Here is a 25,129-nt window from a genome sequence, read left to right as displayed (position 1 = left end):
TTTAATTATTTTGGTGTTTTTTTAACGTACTGTTTTGATTTGTAAAGCATCTAGAGATGTGCAGTTGTGGGTGGTATAAAAAGTTGAACAACTTATTGATTCAATAAGCTATGGTTTACTGATTGAAATTATGGTTCCGAATTCTCTATTTTGTAGTTTCCAGATCATCCCTCAATTATGCTGGCAACATTCAGCAGCAAAAAGTTTTCACAGGAGATGGTTGTAACTTTGGCAACCTGTTTCTTCCTATTCTCTTGAAACTGGAATCAGGTTATCTATGAAAACTCATGCCACTATAACCTATGGAACACTGTCAGTATTCCAGATTGATAGGCACACGTGGCCTTTTCGGCTATCTCGGTTTCCTTCCTGAATTGAACTGATTATTTGCATTGGCTTCATTTATGAAATAAATGATTTGGTCAGCATTTAAGTCTACTTTTCCTTCCACCTAGCAGTTCAAGGGCTTTATTTTTCATGTTAATATCTATTCCTTTTGTAACCCCTTTCCTGCTGTGTTTGTGCACTTAAAGTATTTGGAGAGGAATTAATTTAAAACAGCAGGCTGAAACCAAGGCTAAAGCTTTATCTCTCTACAAATAAAATTTTGAGCAGGGAAAAAGACGACACAAACTAAGCTTTTTTTTAAAAAACAACAACAACGGGTAAAACAATTGTGCCATCAAAAATGTAAGGAGGCTTTGGCAAGTTCAGATTATTACCTTTATTGTTATGTGTGCAATGAGATTGGCTGAGCCTCCCTTTGTGCACCCCACCCCAACACAACTCACAGTGAGGACAGAAGTCCCTAATCCAGTCCCAGTCTTAGTACACTATGTGACTTTGTTGCAAAACGCGCCGGCCCTGCAAGTCTATCATACTATGTTGACATGAAGTTATTTTCTGTTCAGACGTCTCACAGCTGACGGATAAAAACTGTTCTTCAGCCTGTTGGTGCGGCTGGCTATGCTTTTCTATCTCCTACCCGATGTTAGGAGAGTGAAGAAGTGCTGACCGGGATGTGAGTCGCCCCTAAGAATTTTCCTCACTCTTCTAAGGCAGCGAGCCCTAGCAAAGTCATCTAGTGGTATCCGGGAACAGCCCACGATGTTTTGTGCTGTGCTCACCACCTTCTGTAATATCTTTCTGTCCACGGCTGTCAAGCCAGCATAGCACACTGTAATGCAATATGTGAGGATGCTTTCTATTGTAGACCAGTAAAAGGAGGTCATCAGTCATTGTTCAACTTTATTCTTTCGCAAGACGCTAAGAAAATGGAGATGGAGTTTGGTAGAGAAACTCAGGGAACACTTCAGTAAAGAAGGCCTTAATTGCAAGCTTTGCCCGATTGGTATCACAATAAGGAATGAACCTGTTCAACTAGACGCCTGCCAGATTAGTTGGACTGGAGTCTCCACTGTTGTCAAAATAGAATTTCTTAATTAGTATCTATAAGTAGTCCTTGACTTATGAACACAATTGAGTCAAATATTTCTGTTGCTATGTGAGACATCTGTTAAGTGAATTTTGCCCCATTTTATGACCTTTCTTGCCACAGTTGTTAAGTGAATCACTGCAGTTGTTAAGTTACTACATAGTTGTTAAGTGAATCTGGCTTCCCCCTTGTCTTTGCTTGTCAGAAAGTTGCAAAAAGGGATCCCATAACCCTGGGACATTGCAACCATCACAAATATGGGTCAGTTGCCAAGTGTCCGAATTTTGACCATGTGATGACATGGGGATACTACAGCAGTCATATGTGTGAAAAACGGTCACTCCTTTCAGTGCTGTTGTAACTTTGAACAGTCACTAAATAAGCTATTGTAAGTCAAGGACCATTTATATAAACACTTAGTGACTGTGGAGAATGGGAGTTTAAAATAGCAGTCCATGTATAAGTGGATATTCTACAAAGCACTATAAGGAGCTCATGAAACAGGCTGCATGGATCCTGCTCCTAGCTTTTTGCTGCCCCCAAAACCCCCTGAGTTTGCCCCACTGATTTCTTGGAGGCACAGTTTTCTGCTATTTTGCTGTATAGCAATAGCACTTAGACTTATATACCACTTTATAGTGCTTTATGGTCCTCTCTAAGCAGTTTACAGAGTCAGCATATTGCCTCCAACAGTTTGGGTCCTCATTTTACCCACCTTGGAAGGATGGAAGGCTGAGTCAACCTTGAGCCTGGTGGGATTCAAACTGCCAAATTACAGGCAGCCAGCAGTCAGCAGAAGTAGCTTGCAGTACTGCACTCTAAACACTGTGCCACCGAGGCTCCCGATATAAATGCAAATAACCTAAGGATTACATCCAAAGGTACTTGTTATGATGTTTCTCTTCATAGGAAACTAAGTCATTATTAAAGGGCAGAAAAGGATAAAAAATAGTAAGTCAGAAAAAATAAGATGAGGAAATATGGGGAATGGAAAACAGCTAAATCTTGTTTACACTGAGAGCATTCACTGTGCCTCTCCATATGGTTCTATATTTGCAAAACCATCCTTCTACCACATCTGTTTATAAAATATATATTAGAAGAATCTTAAAACTGCTAAAGGCTTGTACATTTGATCAAGGGCAATTGTTATGTGATTTTAAACATTATTACATCAGCAGTACTCATCTGAAGATGCTTCTAGCTATTTTGAAGAAGGATGTTCAACAATCCATGGAGCAGTCTTTGTTAAATCTCCATCCTGCAAAAGCAAAGTCTCTTCAACAGAGAGTTGGATACTGTGGTGCCTTCCAGCTGAAAATGGAGAACGGTCTTCACCTTTCCCCCCTCTTTGTGCCATTCTGCTTCTTAAAAGAATGCTTTCTTTCTTTTTTGTAGTTTCTTAAATGAAGCTACTTTGCAGTTGAATGCGAACAGTCTTTCGTTAGAATTGATCCAACTTAGCCTGTTCATTTCTGTTCAGTCTGTCTTTTTTCCTTTTTTTATTGTGAATTGAAAAGTGAAGTTTGTAAAATAATGTAGATTCATTCTCTCTCTCTCTCTCTCTTTCTCTCTCTCTCTCTCTCTCTCTCACACACACACACACACACCATTTTCATTCCAGCTTTCTTTAACATTCAACAGTTGATTGACCATTTATTTTTTCTCTGAACTAATCCCTTGAATTCTCTTTGTCATGTATAGAATATTCCACTTCTGGAAAAAGGTTGCAGTAACCTGCGCAAGCAAATCGAAAATGCCAGAATTTTTGGTGTCCCAGTAGTGGTGGCAGTCAATGCATTCAAGTAAGTGCAACAAAGCCTATAGTTCAGTGAAGTCCATAGTACAACAAAGGGTGGGTCTATATTGGGCCATCTACCTATGTTCTTTAAAATGTACTCAACAAGAAAGGGTTCAACACATAAATTATTGGATGAAGCTAGAACATTAAATTTGATTTAATTGAAATTTGACTTAAATGTAAATCACAACAAATAGATTTGATGTAATTATTCTTCATTTAGTAATTTTCTCCTTTGTTCACATTAAAAGTACAATTCACTGGCAGCTTGTAGAGATGTTCTTGGTACTTGAACAATGCAGAAAAACGGGGCAGTAAAATCTAAGATAGAAGAGATGGACTGTTATCACTCTGTCAACGTGTCCTCATTTTTAAAAATGAATGCAGATAAAATGTTAACATATATTTATTTTGGGAAACAATATAATCTTTTCTAAGGTCTGTTGAGCCAAGTAGCCTCATTACTGAAGTGTTTCCCTCAGATCAGATTTTCAGAACCCTGGTTCACACATGCAGGTAGCTGAGTGGGTGGTGATTTGAAATGTGGTAAATATTCGCATGTCAGGTTACTTGTAGGGGTAAATAGAATATATCTTCTACCTCCCTCCTAAGCCATCTGTTGGTCCTTCTTGCATATGTTTTTGTGTTATTTGTATACAAATGTAATATTCACATTTAATGGTTCAGGGTTTTTACTATTGTTGTGAGCTAGCCAGAGATCATACATTTTTTTGAATAAAGTAAATAAACTGCACAGATTTCAGTAACGAGATTTGCTGCAATGACTCTATTGTGTTATGTCTCCATCTCCATCTCAACCTTGGAAAAAATAAACCTTGGCTTATCAGGCAAGGCGTTTTCATGCTTGCCAGATGATTTGAGAGAGGTGATCTCAGAATGGCATGAAGATGAAATGCTTACTGATTTGCAGCAAGCAATAATAGAATAAAAATTAAGCCTTCCCCAGCTTCTCTTACATCCATTAAGGAATATTTCATGTTATTCATCTTCTGTTCAGTGTAGCTGAATTGCTTCTATGGTATTTGCTACAGAAATCCCGCCCTTCTAGATTCAAGTCCTCAAGCCCAGCATACCCAACACACTTTTGCACCTCCTTGTGGTGGTGACTCCTTTGTGTAGAGAAGGGAGAAGCAGGCAAGTAATTGCATGTGTCATTCTGCAACAAAAGAGAATATCAGTTTATTCACTGGTTTTTCCTTCCCTTAAGGACAAATCTGGAATATCGCCTCAGCTAAAGAAGCTTAAGCAGCCCTTTTCTCCTACAGGAAATAGTTCCTTTGTTTCCCCATCCCACCTTGAAGAGTTTGGGCAGTTTTACAGGCCTGAAAAATACAGCAGGACTCCTAGCCATGTTTTGCTTTCTTTTTACCCTTCCCATATAGCTTTTATACTCAGTCTGAAATGTGTTCAGTTATAATGTTGAGTATTTAATTGTCAAAGAGGTTGGTGTTTTTCTTTCACTATGATCTTCACCAAGATTAAACATTCTGCATAGGTGTTTTTCCCTTGTCAAATTCTTCTCTTTTATTTTGAATGCATTTGTTTAATCAGTTAATATAACCACCTGCTTGATAGGCAGTTCAACACTAGTAGCAAGGGTTAAAAATATCCAATACAAAAAAAAAAATAGGGTGGGAGGGTGGGATGGAATGAAATAGAAATAGATATGATTGGACACAGACGCACAAGCACAAGTTCTCAGTGTGATATATCATAGATAATAAATAAATAATCATAAATACAATACAGTACAATAAAATAAAATATGTTGCTCTTTGGACCAAATGAATGAGGTAAACCAAATCAGGAAATTATAACAAAAAGACTACACTTTTATCACAATAGGCTCCAATAACAAAATCTTACAAGTTTATCTGTAGCTTCTTTTCCCCCTCGCCCCCCAATTTTACTAAGTCTGAGTCTCTTTCTTGTGTTGTACTTTCCTGCTTAACATATGCTACTTCTGGATCTGTTACTTGCTTTAATGGTTTCTGCAACATTATTTCCATGGCTCTCTAGAGAAGTACACAATTGCTGTATAGCCACCTTGTCTATCTTTTTGGCTCAGTGCCTGAGAACAACCAGCGACTTCTTAAAGGACAACAGTGACAGTCCAACTGAATATTAATGATGAAACAGCTATGGTTAGCTTTAACCATAACCATCACAATTCCAAACTAACCATGGTTGGCAGTAGTCCTTGCATGCTGCTGAACTTCAGTGATGCTGAAACTGGAAATATGTTTTGTACAGCATAGGAGGCAGGTCATTTCCAGTATCAGCTATGGAATTCATCGCTGCCGTATAGCTGGAGAAAGTGGGAGGGAGGTGATGATAATTGAGTAGCTCTTAGTAGACAAAATATATTTCTTTTGATAGTTCAAGGTTAAAGAGAGTGGCGCAGAAAGAATTGGAATCTACTTGGGATTGGTTCATGTGATGTGATGATGAGGGGAAAGGGGACGGTTTGTAGGTTGGGACCTTTTGGGGAACCCGGGAAAACTTTTAGTTTCAGAATTCCACAGAATGTGCCAGGTGGTATTCTAATAAAAGTACTTTGAGAGGATGAGTGTCTTGGAGTTACTGACAGAATGGATTTTCCCTGGAATGCTGACATCCAGTATATTAATTGTGGCCAATGAAACGTTTGAAAGGTTAAGTATTGGTATATTGGCACTCTAATAGAAATCCTGGTAATGTTTGCCTTTGCAGATCAGATACAGAGGCAGAACTACAGCTGGTCATCCGGTTGGCTAAGGAAGCTGGTGCTTTGGATGCTGTCAAATGCACCCACTGGGCTGATGGGGGTAAAGGAGCTGTGGCATTAGCAGAAGCCGTGCAAAGGGCATCACAGGCCCCAAGCCATTTCCAGTTCTTGTACAACGTGGAGGTAAAGCTTATATCTTATAAGGAGAAATGAAATGTTAAGGAACGAAATGCAAAACAAATAGATGAAAACGATGGCTTGTTTTTTTAACTTTGTATAAAAAGGAATGGGTATGCTGTGAGATGGATTGGCTGGCTGATTGTATTAATGCATTAATGTACATGCGACTCAGCATTCGAAAGGAAGACAATTTCTTTTACAAATACCGTGTTTATCGGCGTATAACACGCACAGGCGTATAACACGCATCTTCATTTTAAGAGGGAAATTTCAGGAAAAAAAATTAAAAAAATTCTGCCTGCCTGCCTTAGTTTCTGGTTGTTTGGGAGCAGCTTCGCTGAGAATAATAACTATTCGCCTCTTTTACTCAGCCGAAGCTGTTCCGATTCAACCATTAACGAAGGCAGGCAGGCAGGCAGAACGGAGCACTGCGGGCGGGCGGACGGGGTGGGGTGGGGAGAAACGGGCGCTTCAGGAAGCTGCGGCGACAGGAAAAGCCCCCGCTTCTTTGAAGCAGTTTCTTCCTGTGCTGGTGGAGGAGCGAGAGAGCGACTGAGAGAGCTGACCCAGAGAGAAGGACAGGCTTGGTTGCTTCCTCCCTCCCCTTCTTTCATTTGTGTCCTTGATCCCCGATCCCAGCAGCATTCACCGAAGGCTTTAACATTATATCGGAGTATAACACGCATACATCATTTGCCCCTATTTTCAGGGGGAAAAGTGCGTGTTATACGCCGATAAATCTGATAGTTACAATATGGAGAAAATGACAATACAGTAATGGAAGATCTCTTTTTTTTCCCCCTTCCCTGCCTTCTGGGGGTGGATGTCATTTTAAACGCATCATTTCAAGTAATTACAGCAGTTAGCAGAAATCAGTGTTTTTGCCTTAAGATTATTCTGTTCTACAGTACCCGTCACTGAAAGATTTGCCCTTCGGCTGGAGTCAACTTTGGCTCCAAAATCATAATGAAGGCTAAGAAAAATGTGATAATCCCGTTAAAAATAAGATTGTGAACAGCAAAGGAAATTTGAGACTTGCAGCTTAAAAACTGTGAAATATGTTAATAGATGTTGAAAAAGTTTAGCTGGGTAAAAATCTGGGATGAAGACAACTCCCTGGGGAAAGGTCCTTTTGCTTATCTAGGTTCTACAATGCCCTGTTTTATTTGCTGGGCTCCTCTGGAAGGAAATGCAGTATTTTAAATAAATAATTTCGGGAAGTGAAGAATCTTGGATATTGAGCAGGGTTACAACAACAGGACCAGATATGCAGGATTATCACAGCTGGTTACAGAAATATTTGTCTTGGCTTCCATGGGGATATTAGCTGAACCAGATTTATAAATGCAGACAAATATCCTGGCTCTCTTCAACTAAATTTAATTCAGGTTTCATGGTCTTTGACTCAGCAGCACAATCAAATTATTTTCTAACATCATCTGCAGCTGTTCCCAGTAGCCAGAACTTGATTTTTATGTTCAAGAGGAAAATAATATAGTTTTAAAACTTAGTGTCTTGATGATGGATGATTTGAAAGAACACTTAAACTCACTAGAAATCAAGCTGTTTTAGCTGTCATTAAGTTTCTGTCCACATTTTTTCTTTCTTACCAGCCCTGAATTTTAGTGCCCTGTATAAATTTGAAACTTTCTTGTCATTCCTGTCATGTTTCTTGTTATTTCCTCTTCTTTCATGGAGTGATTTGAGAGACTTATTCGATGGAAAAGCATAGAGAAAGAGTTGTAATTTTAAAAGGCTATGTCTTATTGTGGCTTATAATTGTATAAAGCTACATTTAACATGTATTCATTGGCGTGATCTAGAAGTTTCATCAAAATGACAAAAGTTCTTTGCCTTTTGTATGGGCATGCAACATGACCTGTGTATAAAACATATGTATGCCACAGTGTACATTTTATTATTCCCCACCCTCCAGGAAAAAGACGATGTCAATAAGTATGGAGAATTGCCATCACTTAGTAGTAGTAAAGAAACAGATCCCAGAGGCCCTGGGGAGGAGAGATTAACTTCATCTTTCCTCCCAGAGTCTATGTGTATCTTAGCTTTTGTGCTAAGCCAGGGGTGTCAAATTCAATTTTATTGAGGGCCACATCAGGGTTGTGTTCGACCTCAAGGGCCGGGTTGGCATGGCCAGGGTGGCGTGGCCAGCTCAACGTCACTCCTGTTGGGGCGCCTATGGTAGTCCGAGTGCTCTGCTAGCGGAAATGAAGCCCAGGAGCTCCATTTTCTCTGGCAGAGGCCTATAGCAGACTGTTTTTGCTTTGTTTTTGCTGGCAGAGGGCTGGCTGCAGGAGGCCATTTTTACTCTGTTTTCACTTGCAGAGGGCTGCAGAAGGCCGTTTTTGCTCCATTTTCTCTGGCAGAGCTCTGTTTCTCTAGCAGAGGCCCCATGGGCCAGTCCATTGTTTCCAAGGGGGCCCCATGGGCCAGATCTAAACACCCCATAGGCCGGATCCAGCCCGCGGGCCTTGTGTTTGACACCCCTGTGCTAAGCTATGGTTGTTTTAACCACAGATTGTTGAATAGGCTACACTAAGTCATAACCAGCACACCATGTTACAGCTTTGACTGTTGCTCAGTCAGGAAAAAGAAAGCACATTCATATGTCATGCTTTCATGGGTTTATGTGGTAATTGTCACCCCACAGTAACACTGCCCAATTGGACTACTCCTGGTTGGTTGTGCAGGAATCAATGTAGTCCCCAATACAGCAACGATACTTTTATCTGCTAAAGTAGCAACACTTCCTGAAATGAAAGAGGCTGATAACAGAGATGCTGAAAGAGGCTGATAACAGAGAATATTTATAGCTCAGAGGTGGTGGGCTCCTTAGTACTCTCTGAGCTTGGCTGTTTTCTTGTAGACATTTCATTACCCAACTAGGTAATATTATCAGTGCTAGAAGGGAATGGGGTTTGCTCTCTTTGTACATATTAGTGGCTTTTCCTGTCAGTATAGGTGGGAATGTTCTTGGTGATTCCTTGATTAGGCTGTTGTTTAGTGTTAGTTTGTTTATCTCAGTTGGCCTCCCTTGGTTGGGATATTGTTCACTTCTTGAGTGTCGGTTTAATATTAATCTTGATGTTAATCTCTGTTTATCAGGCTGTTGATTGCTGGCAAGGAAGTGGTTGGGGGGTTGTTTCTTTTTTGGCTTTTTAAATTATCTCTCTTGAATGATATGTAGATGTTTATCTCTATGTGCCTGTTGATGGCTGATTTCTCTTGAGTGCCAGGCTTCCAGGAAGAGTCACTTCATGTGGCAGTGAAAAAACCAAAGTGAGTTGGGAGACTCCGTTGTGTGTGCTTCAAACATGTCACTCCTCCTAAGTAACTTATGCCTATATAATTCACATATCATGTTAAATCATAGCTGGTGGTGATTGAGTGTGATATCTGAACCAAGCCATAGCTACTTATTCCCAGTAAGCCATAATGTCGTTTGTTTGGTTTTGGTTGAGTGTGATATTTCAGCCTAGTCTATGTCTATAGCTATGGAGGGAAAGGCAGTTTCTAATAACCGTGGGAGTGGCATATATTCTGTTCCAGACTAAATGATTTTCCCAAGCCAGTGACCCCTGGTTGTGTTGATATTTTCATATTGATTTAGGAGTTTGGGGAACTGAAAATCTAAATAGATCCGGATAGTAGCAGACTGGAGGATTCTGGCCAAGTTTGTCTGCTTCCAAACTTCCCATTTTCCTGTTGCAATTATATTGCAATACATTTTCTGCTGAAAAAAAGATGTTTGATGGAACTGCAGTGATTGTCTACAGTCCAAAGGGTTGCTGTGTCTTAATTCAGTATGTTGTGAGGATCAAAGAAACTCAGCCTGACATATTTTCCCCATTTTTTTTGTGTGTTCCAAGCTGCCAGTTGTAGAGAAGATCAGAATTATTGCACAGAAGATCTATGGGGCAAATGACATTGAACTGCTGCCAGAAGCTGAGTTGAAAATCATTCAATATACCAAACAGGTACACCTACAGGCATCCTGTGTCTGGGCTAAACTTAATGCATCTTCTGATTTTATCTGGGTATGCAGGCAGAATTGGGAATAATTACATTTTTAAGAAGTAAAACTAGTGCGAAATTCTTTAGAAAAATTTCCTTTTGGAAGAGAAGACTTCTTTCAGCATTTGACATGGCTTTAATACAGCACTTTCATGAGATGATATTCAACATGTCTTGATACAAAAGGGTAGGAGGGATTTAACAGACAGATTAACAGAGTTGGATGGGACCTTGTAGGTCATCTAGTCCAATCCCCTGCCTAAGCAGGAGACCCTACACCATTTCTGACAGATGGCAGTCCAGATTTTTGTGGTTAATTATGTATTATATATATCATACAAACAATTTTAAATTAATTCATATGGAAGCATTCTTTCTATGTGCCATACAAGGATTTTTCTTCTTAATTTCCTGTGGGTCCATTTAAAATGCATTTTGCACTTTTCAAAGTTGGCAGTTTCACTGGATATTTAGTTTACTGGATATCCCAGAGTGTGTGAAGGGCCCTGTTTCTTGCTTAAATTGACATCTGTGATGGCATTTTTTTTCCTGGCTGCCATATATATTTAATGCTGGACTGATCTATCTACAAAATGTTTTATATATTCAATACCTGGGGCACAAACATTAAATGGGGGCAGACAATGTTGAAATGAAAGAGTAAGAGTAGATCTGTGTCACTTCTTTGCAGAGCCTGCCCCTTAAGCAGGGACCCTTCAAATAAATTGGAAATGCAACTTCAAAATGTCTACTCAACGTTATTTTTTAATGTTAAAACTAAAGATCTTTGATAGTTAGAAAAGAGGTGCATGTGATTGACAGAGATAATCTAACAGACTCAGATGAATCAATTTATGGTGCAATTGATCTGCTTAAACTAAGAAAATCTAGAGCCAAATGGATGTGACTTTGTATAATTTGGTAACTTTTTTCTGGCATACTCTTCAAGGTATGTCCTTTCTTTTGCAATCATTGACTCTTCTCTGTTTGTCTTCTAGGGGTTTGGAAACCTGCCCATCTGCATGGCTAAAACCCATTTGTCATTGTCTCATGACCCAGAACAGAAAGGAGTGCCCACCGGATTCATCTTACCCATAAGAGATGTCCGAGCCAGCGTGGGTGCAGGATTCCTTTATCCCTTAGTAGGAACAGTAAGTGTCACGGCTTGGAAGTCTTGAATTAATATAAATTGGATTCAATTGGGTTAGTATTGGATTATTTAGCTTCAAGCTCCCTCTATTAAAAAAAAAAACCTGCATGAAATTCTATACAATTACTCATATATTTCAATTATAAAATAATATTTCAGGTCCAATAGGCAATTTGGTACCTGTAGGAACCATGTTGGCCACCTCTGAAATAAATGGCATTTATTTGCTGACTTTTTATCCATTGACTTGTTTTTGGCCTGTGTTCCTTATGATTAAGGAGCTCTTTCTTTCCTTCAGTGTGTTTTGTATGATTTTTTAAAAAAAATAGATTTCTGCTAAGCACAGTTCTGCTATAACATTTCTGAATCTAGATTAGCTTCTCCTATGTTACGGGGAATATCACTGGCTTAGGGTCATGAAAAGGAGGAAGGAAGGAGTGGAAAAAGAAACACATTTTCTTTCCAAGTTATATTTTTCAGCCCCCAAAAATGTTCTTTGGTATAAATAGAAAAGCACATATTGTAGCAATGTTCAGAGGAGTAAAACATTTTGTCTTGTGTAGGCATCTTCAAATTTGAATGACTTGAGTTTTAATTAAGCTTTGAGTCTTCTATACAAGTCAATCTATAGTACTAGCTGATTTTTTTAGCATTCTCTGAGGCAGGGGTCGCCAACCTTTTGGACCTCAGGGACCACCAAGCTCATAATTTTAAATCCCAGGGACCACTAATATGAATTTTGACTGATGATGGCTTGCTGACATTGGGGAAGAGAGGGAAGGAGGGAGGGAAGGAGAGAGAGAGAGAGATATCTGATCTCACATCTCTCTCTCCCCTCTCTCTCTCATACACACACACGAACACAGAGGCGGGGTGGGATTCAAATTTCTTAACAAACAGTTCTTGGGCGTGGGCTAATTTGTGGGTGTGGCTTGTTGGTCATGTGACTGGCTGGCATGGCTTGTATGTAAATATTATAAATATTTATGTAAATATTAAATTTTTATAATTAAAAAAAGAACAACTTTTACCCAAAATCAGGCAAAGCAAGCAGGCAGATTGAATTGCTCACAGAATCACAGATTCAGAGATCTATCTTTCTGCCATTGGCTACCTGTCACATAAAATTTGCTTGCAAGCAAACTCATAAAATTAACTCACAACACACCATGTATATAAATATTGAATTTTTTTATTTAAAAAAGAGCAACTTTTACCCAAAATCAGGCAAAGCAGGCAGGTGGATTGAGTTGATCACAGAATCATAGATTCAGTCATAGATCTGTGTTTCTGCCATCAGCTACCTGCACTGAATAATCGAATTTTCAGTCCTAAGGCAGGCAAGTTTGCCAGGTAAGGAGTGGGGAGGGTTTCTGCAGGCCATGTGAGCGGGGCAGCCTTGTGTTCCTGCGCAGCCTGGATTAATTGCTTTGGGGGGTGCTCTGGGGGTGACTTTTCTCTGTGGACCACCAAAATTTTCTCGCGGACCACCAGTGGGCTGCGGCCCATCATTTGGCAACCACTGCTCTAAGGGACCCAATGACAATAAACAAGGTTGAGAATTTAAGCAGGTTACTTGACACAATTGGAATCAGAATTTCCATTGCTAAGAAAGGCAGTTTTTTTAGTGAGTCATGCCTAATTTCATCACCGTTTTTGTCACGGTTGTTTAAATGAATCACTTAACAGTTGCAGAGTGAATCATGCAGTCATTAAACAAACCCAACTTTCCCCATTGACCTTGCTTATCGGAAGCTGACTGGAAAAGTTGCAAATGATGATCACATGATACATTGCAATCATCATAAATAGAGGGTGATTGGCGTGAGCCTGAATTTTGAGTATAGGGGATGTTATGACCAATTGTAAGCCACTTTTTCAGTGCGTTGTAACTAAACAGTCGCTAAATGAATAGTTTTAAGTTGAGGACCACCTGATGGCTCCTAAAATCATACTTACAAAACTGCTGCCTTGTATAACAGTCACAAAAATGTCTTTCTCATATTTCCAATGAAGACATTGAAATAAGTATCCCATCCTGGATTTAAAGTAACGGGACAAGTTTCTAGGAAAAGTAATATAGGGTGAAAAATTACTGAATCTCCTTCCTAGTTTAGCTTTTTAAGAGAAAGGGGAAAGAGCGGGGCATACAGTTGAAGGTGTCGTGTTGCAAGGAAAAGATTTATGTAGGAAAACACCCTAGTGCTCCCCTCTCCAATAATTGCTCAGACCTTTAAGATGTTTATATTCTATACACATATCCTATACTCAGTGTGTACATGATTGTAGCCTTAGCCAAAGCAGAAATGATAATTTCAAGTTTAATGAAATGTGTGGTTGAGATAGAGCAAACGTATCTTGAAAGTAAATATTTTTCTTGTTGAAAGGATTAAGTAATCTATACTCGGTATAGTCTGGAAGTTATAAATCCAACAACAACAAAAAGATTTATGTGGAGGATTTCTTCTTTTTATACCAGTTTATTTTACATGAATAAATTGTTAGGTCATTTGTCTGCCTAGCCTGTGAGTGTGTTATAGCAACTTCTCATTGATTTATGGCCCTCGCAATGACACAGGCGGCGGCTGAGGTCTGCAAAAGTGATCAATCTAACCTTCTATTAACTAATCACGTTGGCTGCCTGCAGAAGTACCTTTCAGAATTCAAGGGTCAAAATCCTGGTTTTTGTGGTCCTGTAAATGGAATTCTGGAAATGATAAGTCTCCATTCTGGTAGGCAAAAAAACTCAGGGTGGGAATTAATGGTATTCCCACCACATCCCTAGATTGCATTTACCACATTAGTCTTCGTAGACAGAGAACTTGACCAAAAGCCAAAATTACGAAACATAGATTATTTAGAATGAATTCTTATGCTGTTGTAAGAACAAGTAGGAACAGTTTTTAAGGTGTAATGAGCATGAGTAATAGAACTGATCAATTCAGATTCCTCACCTGAAGCACAAATAACCAGGCTCAAATTATTGTATTTTGTACCCATTATGCAAAGACCTAACCCTCTAAAATAGGCTCTTACGCTAGGGAAAAGTGGAAAGAAAGAGAAAAGGACTATCAGAAGCAACTTTTCAGAACAAACCCAATTGTAGTTTGACTGATGAATCCACCTATCCCTGAAAATTATCTCACTACTTGGTGGATGGTGCTAATAAAACTTACAACTTTTTTGGGGAGGTCAACCAAAGCAAATTATGATGTCATGATGAAATAACAGCACAGACATAGATGTGCATTGTGTGTGGATAACATTTTCCAGATGCATTGAATTCCAAATCAAATAAGTTAAATTGTTCTGCTGGGCTTTTCAGTATAAAACAAGAGTTCCAGGGAGCTCAAGGTGTACTAGCCAGCAAGGAAGTGATTAGATTCTTGGCCCCAGGACCAAGTAATTTTGGAATATGTGTTTCAGACCAGCTGTTTTTTTTATTCCCAGATGAGCACAATGCCAGGACTTCCTACCAGGCCTTGTTTCTATGACATTGATCTGGATCCTGTGACTGGGGAAGTAAACGGACTATTCTAAGACATCAACAACCAAAAGTGAGTATTTGAGAACATCAGTAGATGTTGCTTTACTCTGTGAACCAAGAGTTCCCAGACTTTTGAGAGGATCTGGGCTAATGAGTACTTCCACAAAGCAACTGCCATGGCTAATCATCAGACAGTCATTTATCAAAAAGCAATCAGTGATCTGTACCACCTTGTCTTTTGGGATGAGTGCAGACAGTTGGGTGCACAAACAAAACAGAAAGATGTAGCTAGCCCCTCATTTTGTTTCCAAGGATGGCGGTGAGGTCAATATGGGATCCAGAAGCATTGCTGGACATTACTGTTAAGTCTGAAGTTAATGCTTAGTATGAAGTTCTTTCGGTTTCTCTTCACTAGACTTGCTTTGTAGTCTGATTATCATCCTTGTTCCCCTTCAGTTTCAGTTTTTTTCTGCATCCTTCTTAAGGTGTAGAGCCCAGAACTGTACGTAGTACTCAAGTTGGGATGTGCAGAATTAAGCATTCTGTAAATTTCATTCTATTTCTATAATTTTAATTTTGTCTTCTAAGATAAATCTTTTATTCAAGTCATTACTACTGAAAAGAAGAGGCCCCAAGCACTGATTTTTCTTTTCTTGGCATCCAATTCTGTCTCCAATATGATGAGGCCAAGCTGGCTGAGTATGAGTTATATTGAATACTGTCTGAATACTATTTTCAAGCCTGCTATTAAACTATTGTGCCATCCAGCCCATATTTAACTATTTTGCTGATCATTAACTGCTTTCCAACAATCCAAATATACCATGTCAACTACGTCTACTAAGAATTGTATTCTTATAATTTCTTAAGAAGGTTAATTAAAAAAAGATATGTATTGATATTGCAAATCTTGTTCTTGACAAATCCATGTTTTTATGGTGCTTGCATATACCTCTTTTTATGATCTGCTCTAATATCCTTCTAAATATTGATGTAGGTTGACTGGTTTGTAGTTTACTGCCACTTTTTTTTTCTTTTTTTTTGAACATCAGGCTGACATTTGTTCTACTCCAGTCACCTGTCACTCTCATCAGTTCTCTAAGATTTCTCAAAAGGCTTCATTCAGATTTCATTCTTTCTGTGTTTGGAATGTGGTTTATTTTTCCCTGAAGATCATGTTTCTGTCAGACATGAACATCAGCGCTGCTGCCATTTTGATTTTCTCAGTGGAATATATTTTTGCGAGGGTGGCAGTATGTGGGGGACCTGAGGTCAAAGAAAACTGAACCAAAATAGAATTAAAATAGTTCTTCCATTTCTTTATTATCTCTTAGCATCTTATCTTCCCAGAACAGTTTGATATATTGATTCTTTTATTTTCCTTTTATTTAGGATATACCTAAATACACTTTTTAAAATTATACTTACCATTTTAGTTTAGTTTAGTTTACTTTATTGTCATTGCAACTTGTACAATGAAATTACATGCCATAATCAGTGTACATTATAACTATAAAAATAAAACACAAACAGACATCCTTCACATTCTATACAGTTGAATTGAAAACCTGATATTGTATTAATATTGCACTATATGTAGAATTCAATATATTTACTGCCTTGGGATAGAAGCTGTTTTCAGCCAATTTGTCCTTGTTTTTACTATCCTGTACCATCTGTCAGTTGGTAATAGCTCAAAAAATGGGTTCCCAGGATGAGATGGATCTTTAAGAATGTTTTGAACTTTCTTAAGGTAGCGGAAGCTATAAAGTTCTTCCAAAGAGGGGAGAGGAGGACCAATGATCTTCTGGGCAATGACGTTAACCCTCTGGAGTGCTGTCCTATCTGCTACTGTGCAATTGGCAAACCATACACAGGTGCAGTAAGTTAAGATACTCTCTATGGTGCAGCAGTAGAAGGTCACCAGCAGTTTTCCATCCAGTTGTTGTTTTCTGAGAAGACTCAGGTAGTATAATCTCTGCTGGGCCCCTTTGACCAATGCTGCAATGTGAGCACCCCAGGTGAGGTCCTCTTTTATGGTAACGCCCAGAAACTTAAAATTGGCCACTTGCTCCACTTTGTCTCCATTGATAAGCAAGGGTTGGGTGTCTGATCTATTCCTTCTATAGTCCACTATAAGCTCCTTGGTCTTATTGGTGTTAAGGATCAAGTTATTTTTGGTGTTAAGGATCAAGTTATTGTCTCCACACCATTTTTGACTAATGTCAGTGAATTTTGAGTTTTTATTTTCATGAAATCAGTTCTGCAGTCTCAAGTTACCTACTTCTATCCTTTCTTTGTGATTTGTTCCTCTTTACATTTCTTATTATATATTCTTTTTCTCAGGCCCTCGCTAGTTGTTTTGTGCAGCCACATTTATTAGAATCATTTGCAATATTTGTTGTTAGTATCCCCTTCTTTAGGAATTTGCATCCAAGCTGAGTTCTTTTTCCCATTAGCTTCTGCTGATGTGGAATGTTACTGCATTTATTAAAAACAGTTTTTTAAGTCCAGGATACCTGTTCGTCTCCTCTCAATTTTTGTCAAGCATTCAAGCATCAGGGTCACCCTTCCAATATCCCTCCTTCTTCCATTTCCTCAGCTAGGGGTTTTTGATTTGCCAGCATCAAATCAAGACTAGCTCATTTTCCCGTGCATTACCCAAGTTTTGAAGGAGAAAGGAATCAGGAATTCCTGAAAGGACTATGCTTGCCAAAAATGTGTCTCCAAAGTCCAAACATACATCAAGATAAGCTGAGTTGATAAGTTAGTTCAGCAGCAAAAGTAGTTCAAACAATGTGAAGAATTATTATTTTATGTAGTGGAAAAGAAAAGTTCTTCTGCATTTTGGGCAGTCTGTGGCTTCCTCTTTGGGGAGGAAGGTCACAAAAATCACATTACTGAGCTTTGGTGACACCTGTTCAAGAAAAAGCATGTGATTTCCCATTTTTTCCAGTGAGAATATTACAGAAAAGTCAGTCTTCATTTAGGTCTAATCACACTCAAAACCACTTTTCAATCTGGCTTCTTTCAACAGAACACTGGAAGTCTCAGCCATATCAGCTCAATAGAAATAAAAATATGAGCCTCGGCTGTTAAAAGCTTGTCTGCATCTCCATTATCATGATATATTAGTAATCTTTTCTTTGATATTCATTGGTTTAAGGATATGAACCATAAAGATATGGTTTAAATCAATGTGGATCCTCCAAGTTTTATATTAAGGGAGACATAAGATAATTTGTGGACAACATATGTGGAAATGTTTTCCTTTTTTATTTCCAGATGTTGAATAAATTATGTTATCATTGATTTTTATAGCATAACAGATTATAACGTGGCTCTTTATTTTGTATGATTCATTTATTATGACTTCTAGTTTTGTTAAACAAATAACTTAATTTCTTTTCTTTTGCAGATATTGGAGAAACTTATTTTGACAAAAATTGAATAAGCTCTCCATGCTTCCTAGAAGTCTTTGGAAACAATTATACTCTTATGTTGTTGTTATTTTTAAACACATCTTAATACTGTATTTTTAAACGGTGGTATGCTTTTTAGTTGTGGCAAATGAACGTCTATATTTTTAACACTGACACATTTTTAAAGAAGTTCACAATGCAAGCCTGTATTCCTTATTAAAAAAAATATGGCTTTAACTTTGGGTCCAACCTAATTAAATAAAATTGAAGTATGAATCATACAATTTTTATTAAGTCTATTACATTTACACATGAGTAAACAACTAAACAAAAACATAATCCTCCTTTGAATCACGCATTTAATAATAATAATAATAATAATAATAATAATAATAATAATAATAATAATAAAAAAACAACCAGATATCAGGACTTGAGAATCGAACTGCAGAGACTCTGGCATAAACCAGTGCAGGTGGTTCCAGTGGTACTCGGCACACTGGGTGCTGTGCCTAAAGACCTAGGCAAGCACTTAAAAACAATTGACACTGACAAGGTCACCATTGGTCAGCTGCAGAAGGCCACCTTACTGGGATCTGCCCACATAATCCGCTGATACATCACGCAGTCCTAAACACTTGGGAAGTGTTTGACTAGTGATTTGTGATACAAAACCCAGCATAGTTATCTCTTTTGCTGTGTATACTGTCATTTTTGTGTAATAATAATAACAACAATAACAACAACAATAGTTGAAAAGAAAAAGGTTTGGTTCATTGACATTGCAATACCTGGTGATGCACGAATTGAAGACAAGCAGCAAGAAAAAATCACAAAGTACCGGGACTTACAAATTGAAGTTGAGCGACTTTAGAAAAAGAAATTTTGTGTTATCCCAACTGTAATTGGAGCCCTTGAAGCAATACCTAAAGGGCTACCTCACTATTTGGAAATTCTGAATTTATCAGACCTGAATACCTTGATTCTACAAAAAACCACCCTACTTGGAACAGTTTATATCCCTCCGACGCTACCTGAACAATTCCTAGGTCCTTGGTTAGGACTCGAGCTGTTGAGCTACCAACCAGCCCCAAAGGCTGTGAATCTCACTAAAGATATAATAATAATAATAATAATAATAATAATAATAATAATAATAATAATAATAATAATAATACTGAGGAGGAGGAGGAGGAGGAGGAGGAGGAGAAGAAAGTCCCACCATTTTCTTTTTTGCTTGTGCAGACATGTATTTTTTGCCAGCAAATATTCATAACTTCATGTTAAAGGACGCTCTCTCTCTCTCTCTCTCTCTCTCTCTCACACACACACACACGCACACACACACACATGCACACACACAAGCACACACACAAGCACACATGTGCACACCCATCCCTCCCTCCATCAGAGCTTCCGTGGCCCGTAATATCCCATCATTTTCAGTAGGTTTAACCTAAATACTGTGCTGATTTCTCAGAGAAAGTAAACTACAGGTTTTAAATACACTTTTATTGAAAAATATTTTGTTCTGTTTAAAATCTGGTGGGTTAATGAAAGCGCCTTTTCTGATCAAAGACTTTAAATTTAAGTTCACCAATGAATGAGTTATATACTTTTCTACTTTATGCTACATACTATTTTCTATTTTTAAAAGAAATAGTTTAACCAAACAGATTTGACCATGTTATGCTTAATTTTGGTAGTGTTATATGAGCTATTTAGGACAGGACACCTCTCTTTGCTAATTACAAAAAATCTCTTGTATGTTTTTTTATCCTTCCTGAGATTTTTCCTATTCCTTATTTAGATTTGCATAACCAGCACTTTAGAAGATAGGCTCAAGATCTAAAATGCAATTCAGTGGTGAGAAAAATAAGGTTTTACACTTTGGCAAGGAAAACCAAATGCCCAGATATAGGTGGTACCTGGCTCAACAGCAGTAACTGTGAGAGAGATCTAGGAGTCCTAATGGACAACCACTTAAATATAAGCCAGCAGTGTCCTGCAGCTGCCAAAAAAAGCCAATGCAGTCCTAGACTGCATCAACGGGGATAGTATCAAGATCATGTAAAGTCTTAGTACCATTTTATACTGTTTTGGTAAGACCAGACTTGGAGTACTGCATCTAGTTTTGATCACCACAATACAAATGACATTTTGAGGCTCGAGAAAGAGTGCAGAGAAGAGCAATGAAGATTATTAGGGAGCTGGAGGTTAAAGCATACAATGAATGGTTCATAGGAACTGGGCATGTCTTGTCTAACAAAGAAAAAGATTAGAAGTGACATGATAGCAATCTCCCAATATTTGATCAACCATTGGTCAATATTTGGTCAACCAATTATCTAAAGCACCTGAGGGCAGGACAAGAAGTAATAGATGGAAGCTTATCAAAGAGAGATCCAATCTGGAATTAAGGAGAAATTTCCTGACAGTAAGAACAATTAATCATTGGAATGACTTGTCTCGAGAAGTTGTGGATGGTCCATCACTGGAGGTTTTTAAGAAGGGATTGGACAAACAGTGTCTGGAATCATATAGGGTTTTCTGCTTGAACAGGAGGTTGGACTAGAAGATCTCCAGGGTCCCTTCCTCCCTCTATTATTCTGTTAACTTACAAGCAGCACACAAAATAACAAGCACAATACATAAAACCCAAACCCAAAAGCAAGGGGAACAACATATGGCATAGCTAACACAGAAAGTATGCTCCAGGTGTATACATCCTGACCCTTCCCAGAGTTTAGGGAAATACACAGGTTTTCATGGATTGTTTAAGGAACTGCAGGATCAGGACAGTTTCAACTGCTATGGGGATGCTATTCCAGGGACAGGCACAGAAGGATATGATCAGAAATCAGATGATAGTGCCAAATGGATGGAACCCAAAATGTGTTAATTCTGCTGGATCTTACAAGATAGCAGAAATGATGGGAGAGAGGCAGATAGATACTTTGGATAAAGAAGTCTACATCTGCCTGTCCAGTTACATAGATTCCAATGGAAAATCCTTGCTTTTAAGGCCGTGGAGGATGTTTGGCCTTCTAGATATGTTCAGGAAGAGGTCTGATCGTGCCCAGCCAGAATAATAATAGCTGACTATGGTGGAAGCTGTAAGCCCACAGAAATAGCTGGCTGGGTATAGTACACATTTTGACACTCTTGCTATTTTTGTTTTCTTAACTATAGGCAAATTTCTGATCAGGTCTGATTTAAAAAAATAATCTGATATCAATCCAAAAACTTTGCATTTGATGCTATGTTGGCACTGTTTATATTTGTGGGGAGATGGGAACACTCTCAAAGACCTAGAAGATGGAGAGATTCCTCTGGATCATGTTTGAATAGTCCCTCAATATCCCCAAAGAAATTGGTTTTATTCTGTTTTTGCATTTATTTTTTCTAAATGAAATACAGTAGCAAAATATTCCATAGTCCTATGGAGATTCTCAGTCATCCAGGTCGTGGTTGTCCCAAAGGTGCTTTTTCAAGAGGCAACTGGTCAGAGCTGAAGAAGCTTCTTGGATGAGAAGTGAAACTTCTTCAAAGAAAAACAAGAAAGTCCAATTGCCTCTTGAAAAAAGCACTTTTGGGACTTCCACAGTCCTATTAGAACTGTGTGTGCTTCAGAATAAGCACCTTGGGTGTTACATGAGTGTAGCATCTCTCTGCTACTCCATAGAGCATGGTCTAAAAAGTCAAAACTAGTGGCCACAGGGGTGCAGTTGAGCCCTTGCTTGTTTTTGCAGTGTACATAAATATCAAAAGCTTCATTCGCACCATCACAGATCATGTTCTGACTTGGTGTCCATTCTGTGGACGCTCCTGAAAGGAGGCCAACCTTTATTGCCTTAGCTTCAATGAGCAGATTCCTTAAAGCAGCAGCAGCAGCATATGGAGCATTATTCTTCCATGCTTGTGCAGAAGCCTGAAAAAAGTAAGGTTCTTTAACAAATAGGAGAACACTGCTAAGCTAGGCAAGATCCAATTCTTCTGAATAATTTTTGAAATATGGATAGTCATGCCCACATGCCCATGTACATACAGATTACTTGTGAATGTGTAAATTAAAATATATTTGCTGCCAGATTTGTAATTAAGAGAAATCAACTGGCGTCCTTGAAAAGCTCTTGAGCACACTGGTGATTAATGTAGAGGAACTTGGTGAGTTTCATTACTTTTCTGGGCAGAGCTTCCGGTATTTGAGGAGGGGTGATAAGGGGAGAGATTTTATCTGCAATGCACCACAGTGGCTGGAATTAAAGTGAAATCCTTTGTTTTGAAGGAAGTCTTGGTGGAAAGGAAAGCAAAAGAGCCAAATATGCCATATTTTGATGCATATTTGGATTCATATGTATTGCATCACTCTTCCTTTAAAGAGATTATTAATGTTATCTTGCACCTCTCTCTTAAACTGTTCAAAATTCACTTCTGTATACCATAGCCTCTCTTTCCCTAACTTAGTGCTACCTCAATAAATCTAACAAGTATCCCAAGGCCAAGGTAGACAGACAAGGCTATGCCCATTTTGCATAATTTGAGCTCCTGGCATCACCAATTTAAAAGTCTAAAGAATGCATTACAGAAAAGCATTTTTGAATGGTTTCCCAGAGAATTGTTGTTTGACACAGCAAACAATAGTGATTAGATAGATATGCTAATGAGGTTTAAGATAGTTTTATACATTACTAAACTCAAAACATCCATCCTCCACTTTTGTCCTTCCATCTTTTGACACGATTTTCTGGTAGTTTGATCTGATTTTAGGTGGAGACTTCCTTTTTTTCTTTGATAGCTTGCAAAATACTATTTGTTTCATATTATCTCACTTCCACATGATACCTTAAACAGCCATATGGATTAGTAGCCACACAGTTGCTTATTGAGTGGCTGCCATATAACTATTTTAAGAAGCAGATCTGTGAATCTTTTTGCATGCTGCATATTACAGCTGTACATGAATTTGGAGGGCTTGTATCCTAAACAACCCTGGGAGAACCAAGGCTGCCTACAGCTTTCATGTCCAGTTGGCAGCCAAGCTTTTTGCCATGTACTTAATTTTGTAACAATGACAAAACAATAGGGGAAAAAGTATTGGCTGTCACACGAAGGAGTACTTGTGAGAAGGAAAAGCTTACTGTGTATAACTAACTGTTGAGATGTCAGAAATTCCTGTAGCAATTATTTGCTTGTCTAAGTACAAAGAGTTCCAAAATGTTGTATGTTCCCTTTGGATCTTTTAAAACATATTCAAATAATATAGTTGGTGTTTGTAGAGCCAGCTAGTTTGATAGTTTCTTAACATAGTAATTCATCATCCTGTAATAGAATGGCTCATGTGCCATGAGGAATAAATCATGGAAGGTCTTGGCACAGAGCCACCAGCAAGTTTCTTGTTCTATGTCTACATGATTTATTGCTCTGCCTTTGGAAGTAGGCAAACACTTTCGCTCACTGAAGCCTAGTCAGTGCCATTTTTTTCATGTCTCTGCATCAGCTGTGATCCAATTGATTCAGTCATGTCTTATACAAAGACTAAAGCTGAATTCTGTCCTTACAGAAGCCTATATAAAATCACAATTTGATGATATCCTAGAGGTCATCTGTCCAACACCCTGCTCAGGGCAGGATTCACACATATCTCTGACAGATAAACTCCCAGGCATTGTCTGATGATCTCTAGGGAAGGAGAACCCACAGTTGCTACAGTCAAAAAGTTCTTGATGTCTAGGCTGAATTTTGTTCCATTTGGTTTTAACCAGACTTTGTTGCTGCATGAGTCCTTGCTACATTTAAAAGAAGACACAAGGAACTGGGCTTCTCTTGAGGAAAAATGTCAGGTATTTTGGCTTTCCCAGTTAAGATGTTGCAGCAGGTGATAGGAAGGTTTTATTGCAGCCATTAACCAGCACAGAGGCAATCTACTGTTTATATGAATATGCAAAGCTGAATTGATAAAATCAGAATTTGTTATTGTTCAGTTGCTAAGTTATGTCCAATTCTATTTGATCCCATGAATCATACATAGCATGCCATGCTCCTCTGTCCTATGCTGCCTCCCAAAGTTTGCCCAGATTCATGTTCATTGGCTCAATGGCATTATTTGACCATCTCATCGACAGCTTCCCACTTCTCCATTTGCCTTCAATCAGAATATCTAGGAGATACATATTTATATCTATATATCTATATATGTGGATCTTTGGTTATTTGGGTTTTCTCCCGCGTAAGATTGGAAGTATCTAGGCAACGTTTCAATGAAGTCTCATTCATCATCTTCAGGCTTGTGTCTTCGGCTCTGTGCTTCTCAGAGTGATGTGAGCTTGCAGCTGCTTCTTCCTTTTAACTGCTAGTGAGGGTGTGACTTGATTGGGTGGGGGCTTGGCTGTGTTCTGATTGGGTGGGGGTGTGTTCTCATTGGTTGGGGTTTTTGGTTGTGTTCTGATTGGTTGGGGGGTTGGCCATGTTCTGATTGGCTGGAGGTGTGTTCTGTTCGGGTGGGGGCTTGGTTGTGCTCAGGTTAGTCTTAGTTGCTGGGGGATTTGAGCTGGTGAGCTGTGATCCTGCTGTTTGGCTTCGCATTCGTGGTCATGCCGCATCTTCATGGTGGGCATCAGTTCGCTTCATGTATGGGTCGGAGGGGTTTGAAGTGGGTAGTGATGCAGCTGCAGTGCGGCTTCTGGTCCGTGGTCGTGTCTCATCTTCTGTGTGGGTGTGAGTCTGCTTTCTACATGGAAGTGTGGTGGCGGCATCTTGTGTGGCCCTCGTGGGTGTGGGTCTGGTGTCATTCTTCATGTTAGGTACTCGTCTGTTCATGAGGGCGGGTTTCCAAATGGCTGGTAGGCGGGAGGTGTCATCTCGTTTATTCATGCTGTGTGGGTGTTTTTCTAT

At 38.8% G+C, this 25,129-nt stretch overlaps 1 protein-coding gene across 1 annotated transcript in view; it reads left to right on the top strand.

Moving 5' to 3' along the window:
- MTHFD1 (methylenetetrahydrofolate dehydrogenase, cyclohydrolase and formyltetrahydrofolate synthetase 1) overlaps positions 1 to 18,519 on the top strand; it is a 68,001-nt gene extending 49,482 nt beyond the window's left edge. Inside the window, exons 23-28 of the mRNA XM_087952290.1 lie at positions 3,140 to 3,240; positions 5,970 to 6,147; positions 10,032 to 10,139; positions 11,175 to 11,327; positions 14,777 to 14,883; positions 18,232 to 18,519. Of these exons, the coding sequence (XP_087808416.1) occupies positions 3,140 to 3,240; positions 5,970 to 6,147; positions 10,032 to 10,139; positions 11,175 to 11,327; positions 14,777 to 14,866 (630 nt within the window). The 3' untranslated portion in view covers positions 14,867 to 14,883; positions 18,232 to 18,519. The remainder of the gene's footprint in view (positions 1 to 3,139; positions 3,241 to 5,969; positions 6,148 to 10,031; positions 10,140 to 11,174; positions 11,328 to 14,776; positions 14,884 to 18,231) is intronic.
- Positions 18,520 to 25,129: the final 6,610 nt, after the last annotated feature.

Source organism: Notechis scutatus, chromosome 1 (genome assembly GCF_049901735.1).
Source record: "Notechis scutatus isolate UNSWTSFEM ecotype Mainland chromosome 1, rNotScu1.2, whole genome shotgun sequence".
Lineage (NCBI taxonomy): Eukaryota > Metazoa > Chordata > Lepidosauria > Squamata > Elapidae > Notechis > Notechis scutatus.
This window is presented reverse-complemented; position numbering and strand designations above follow the sequence as displayed.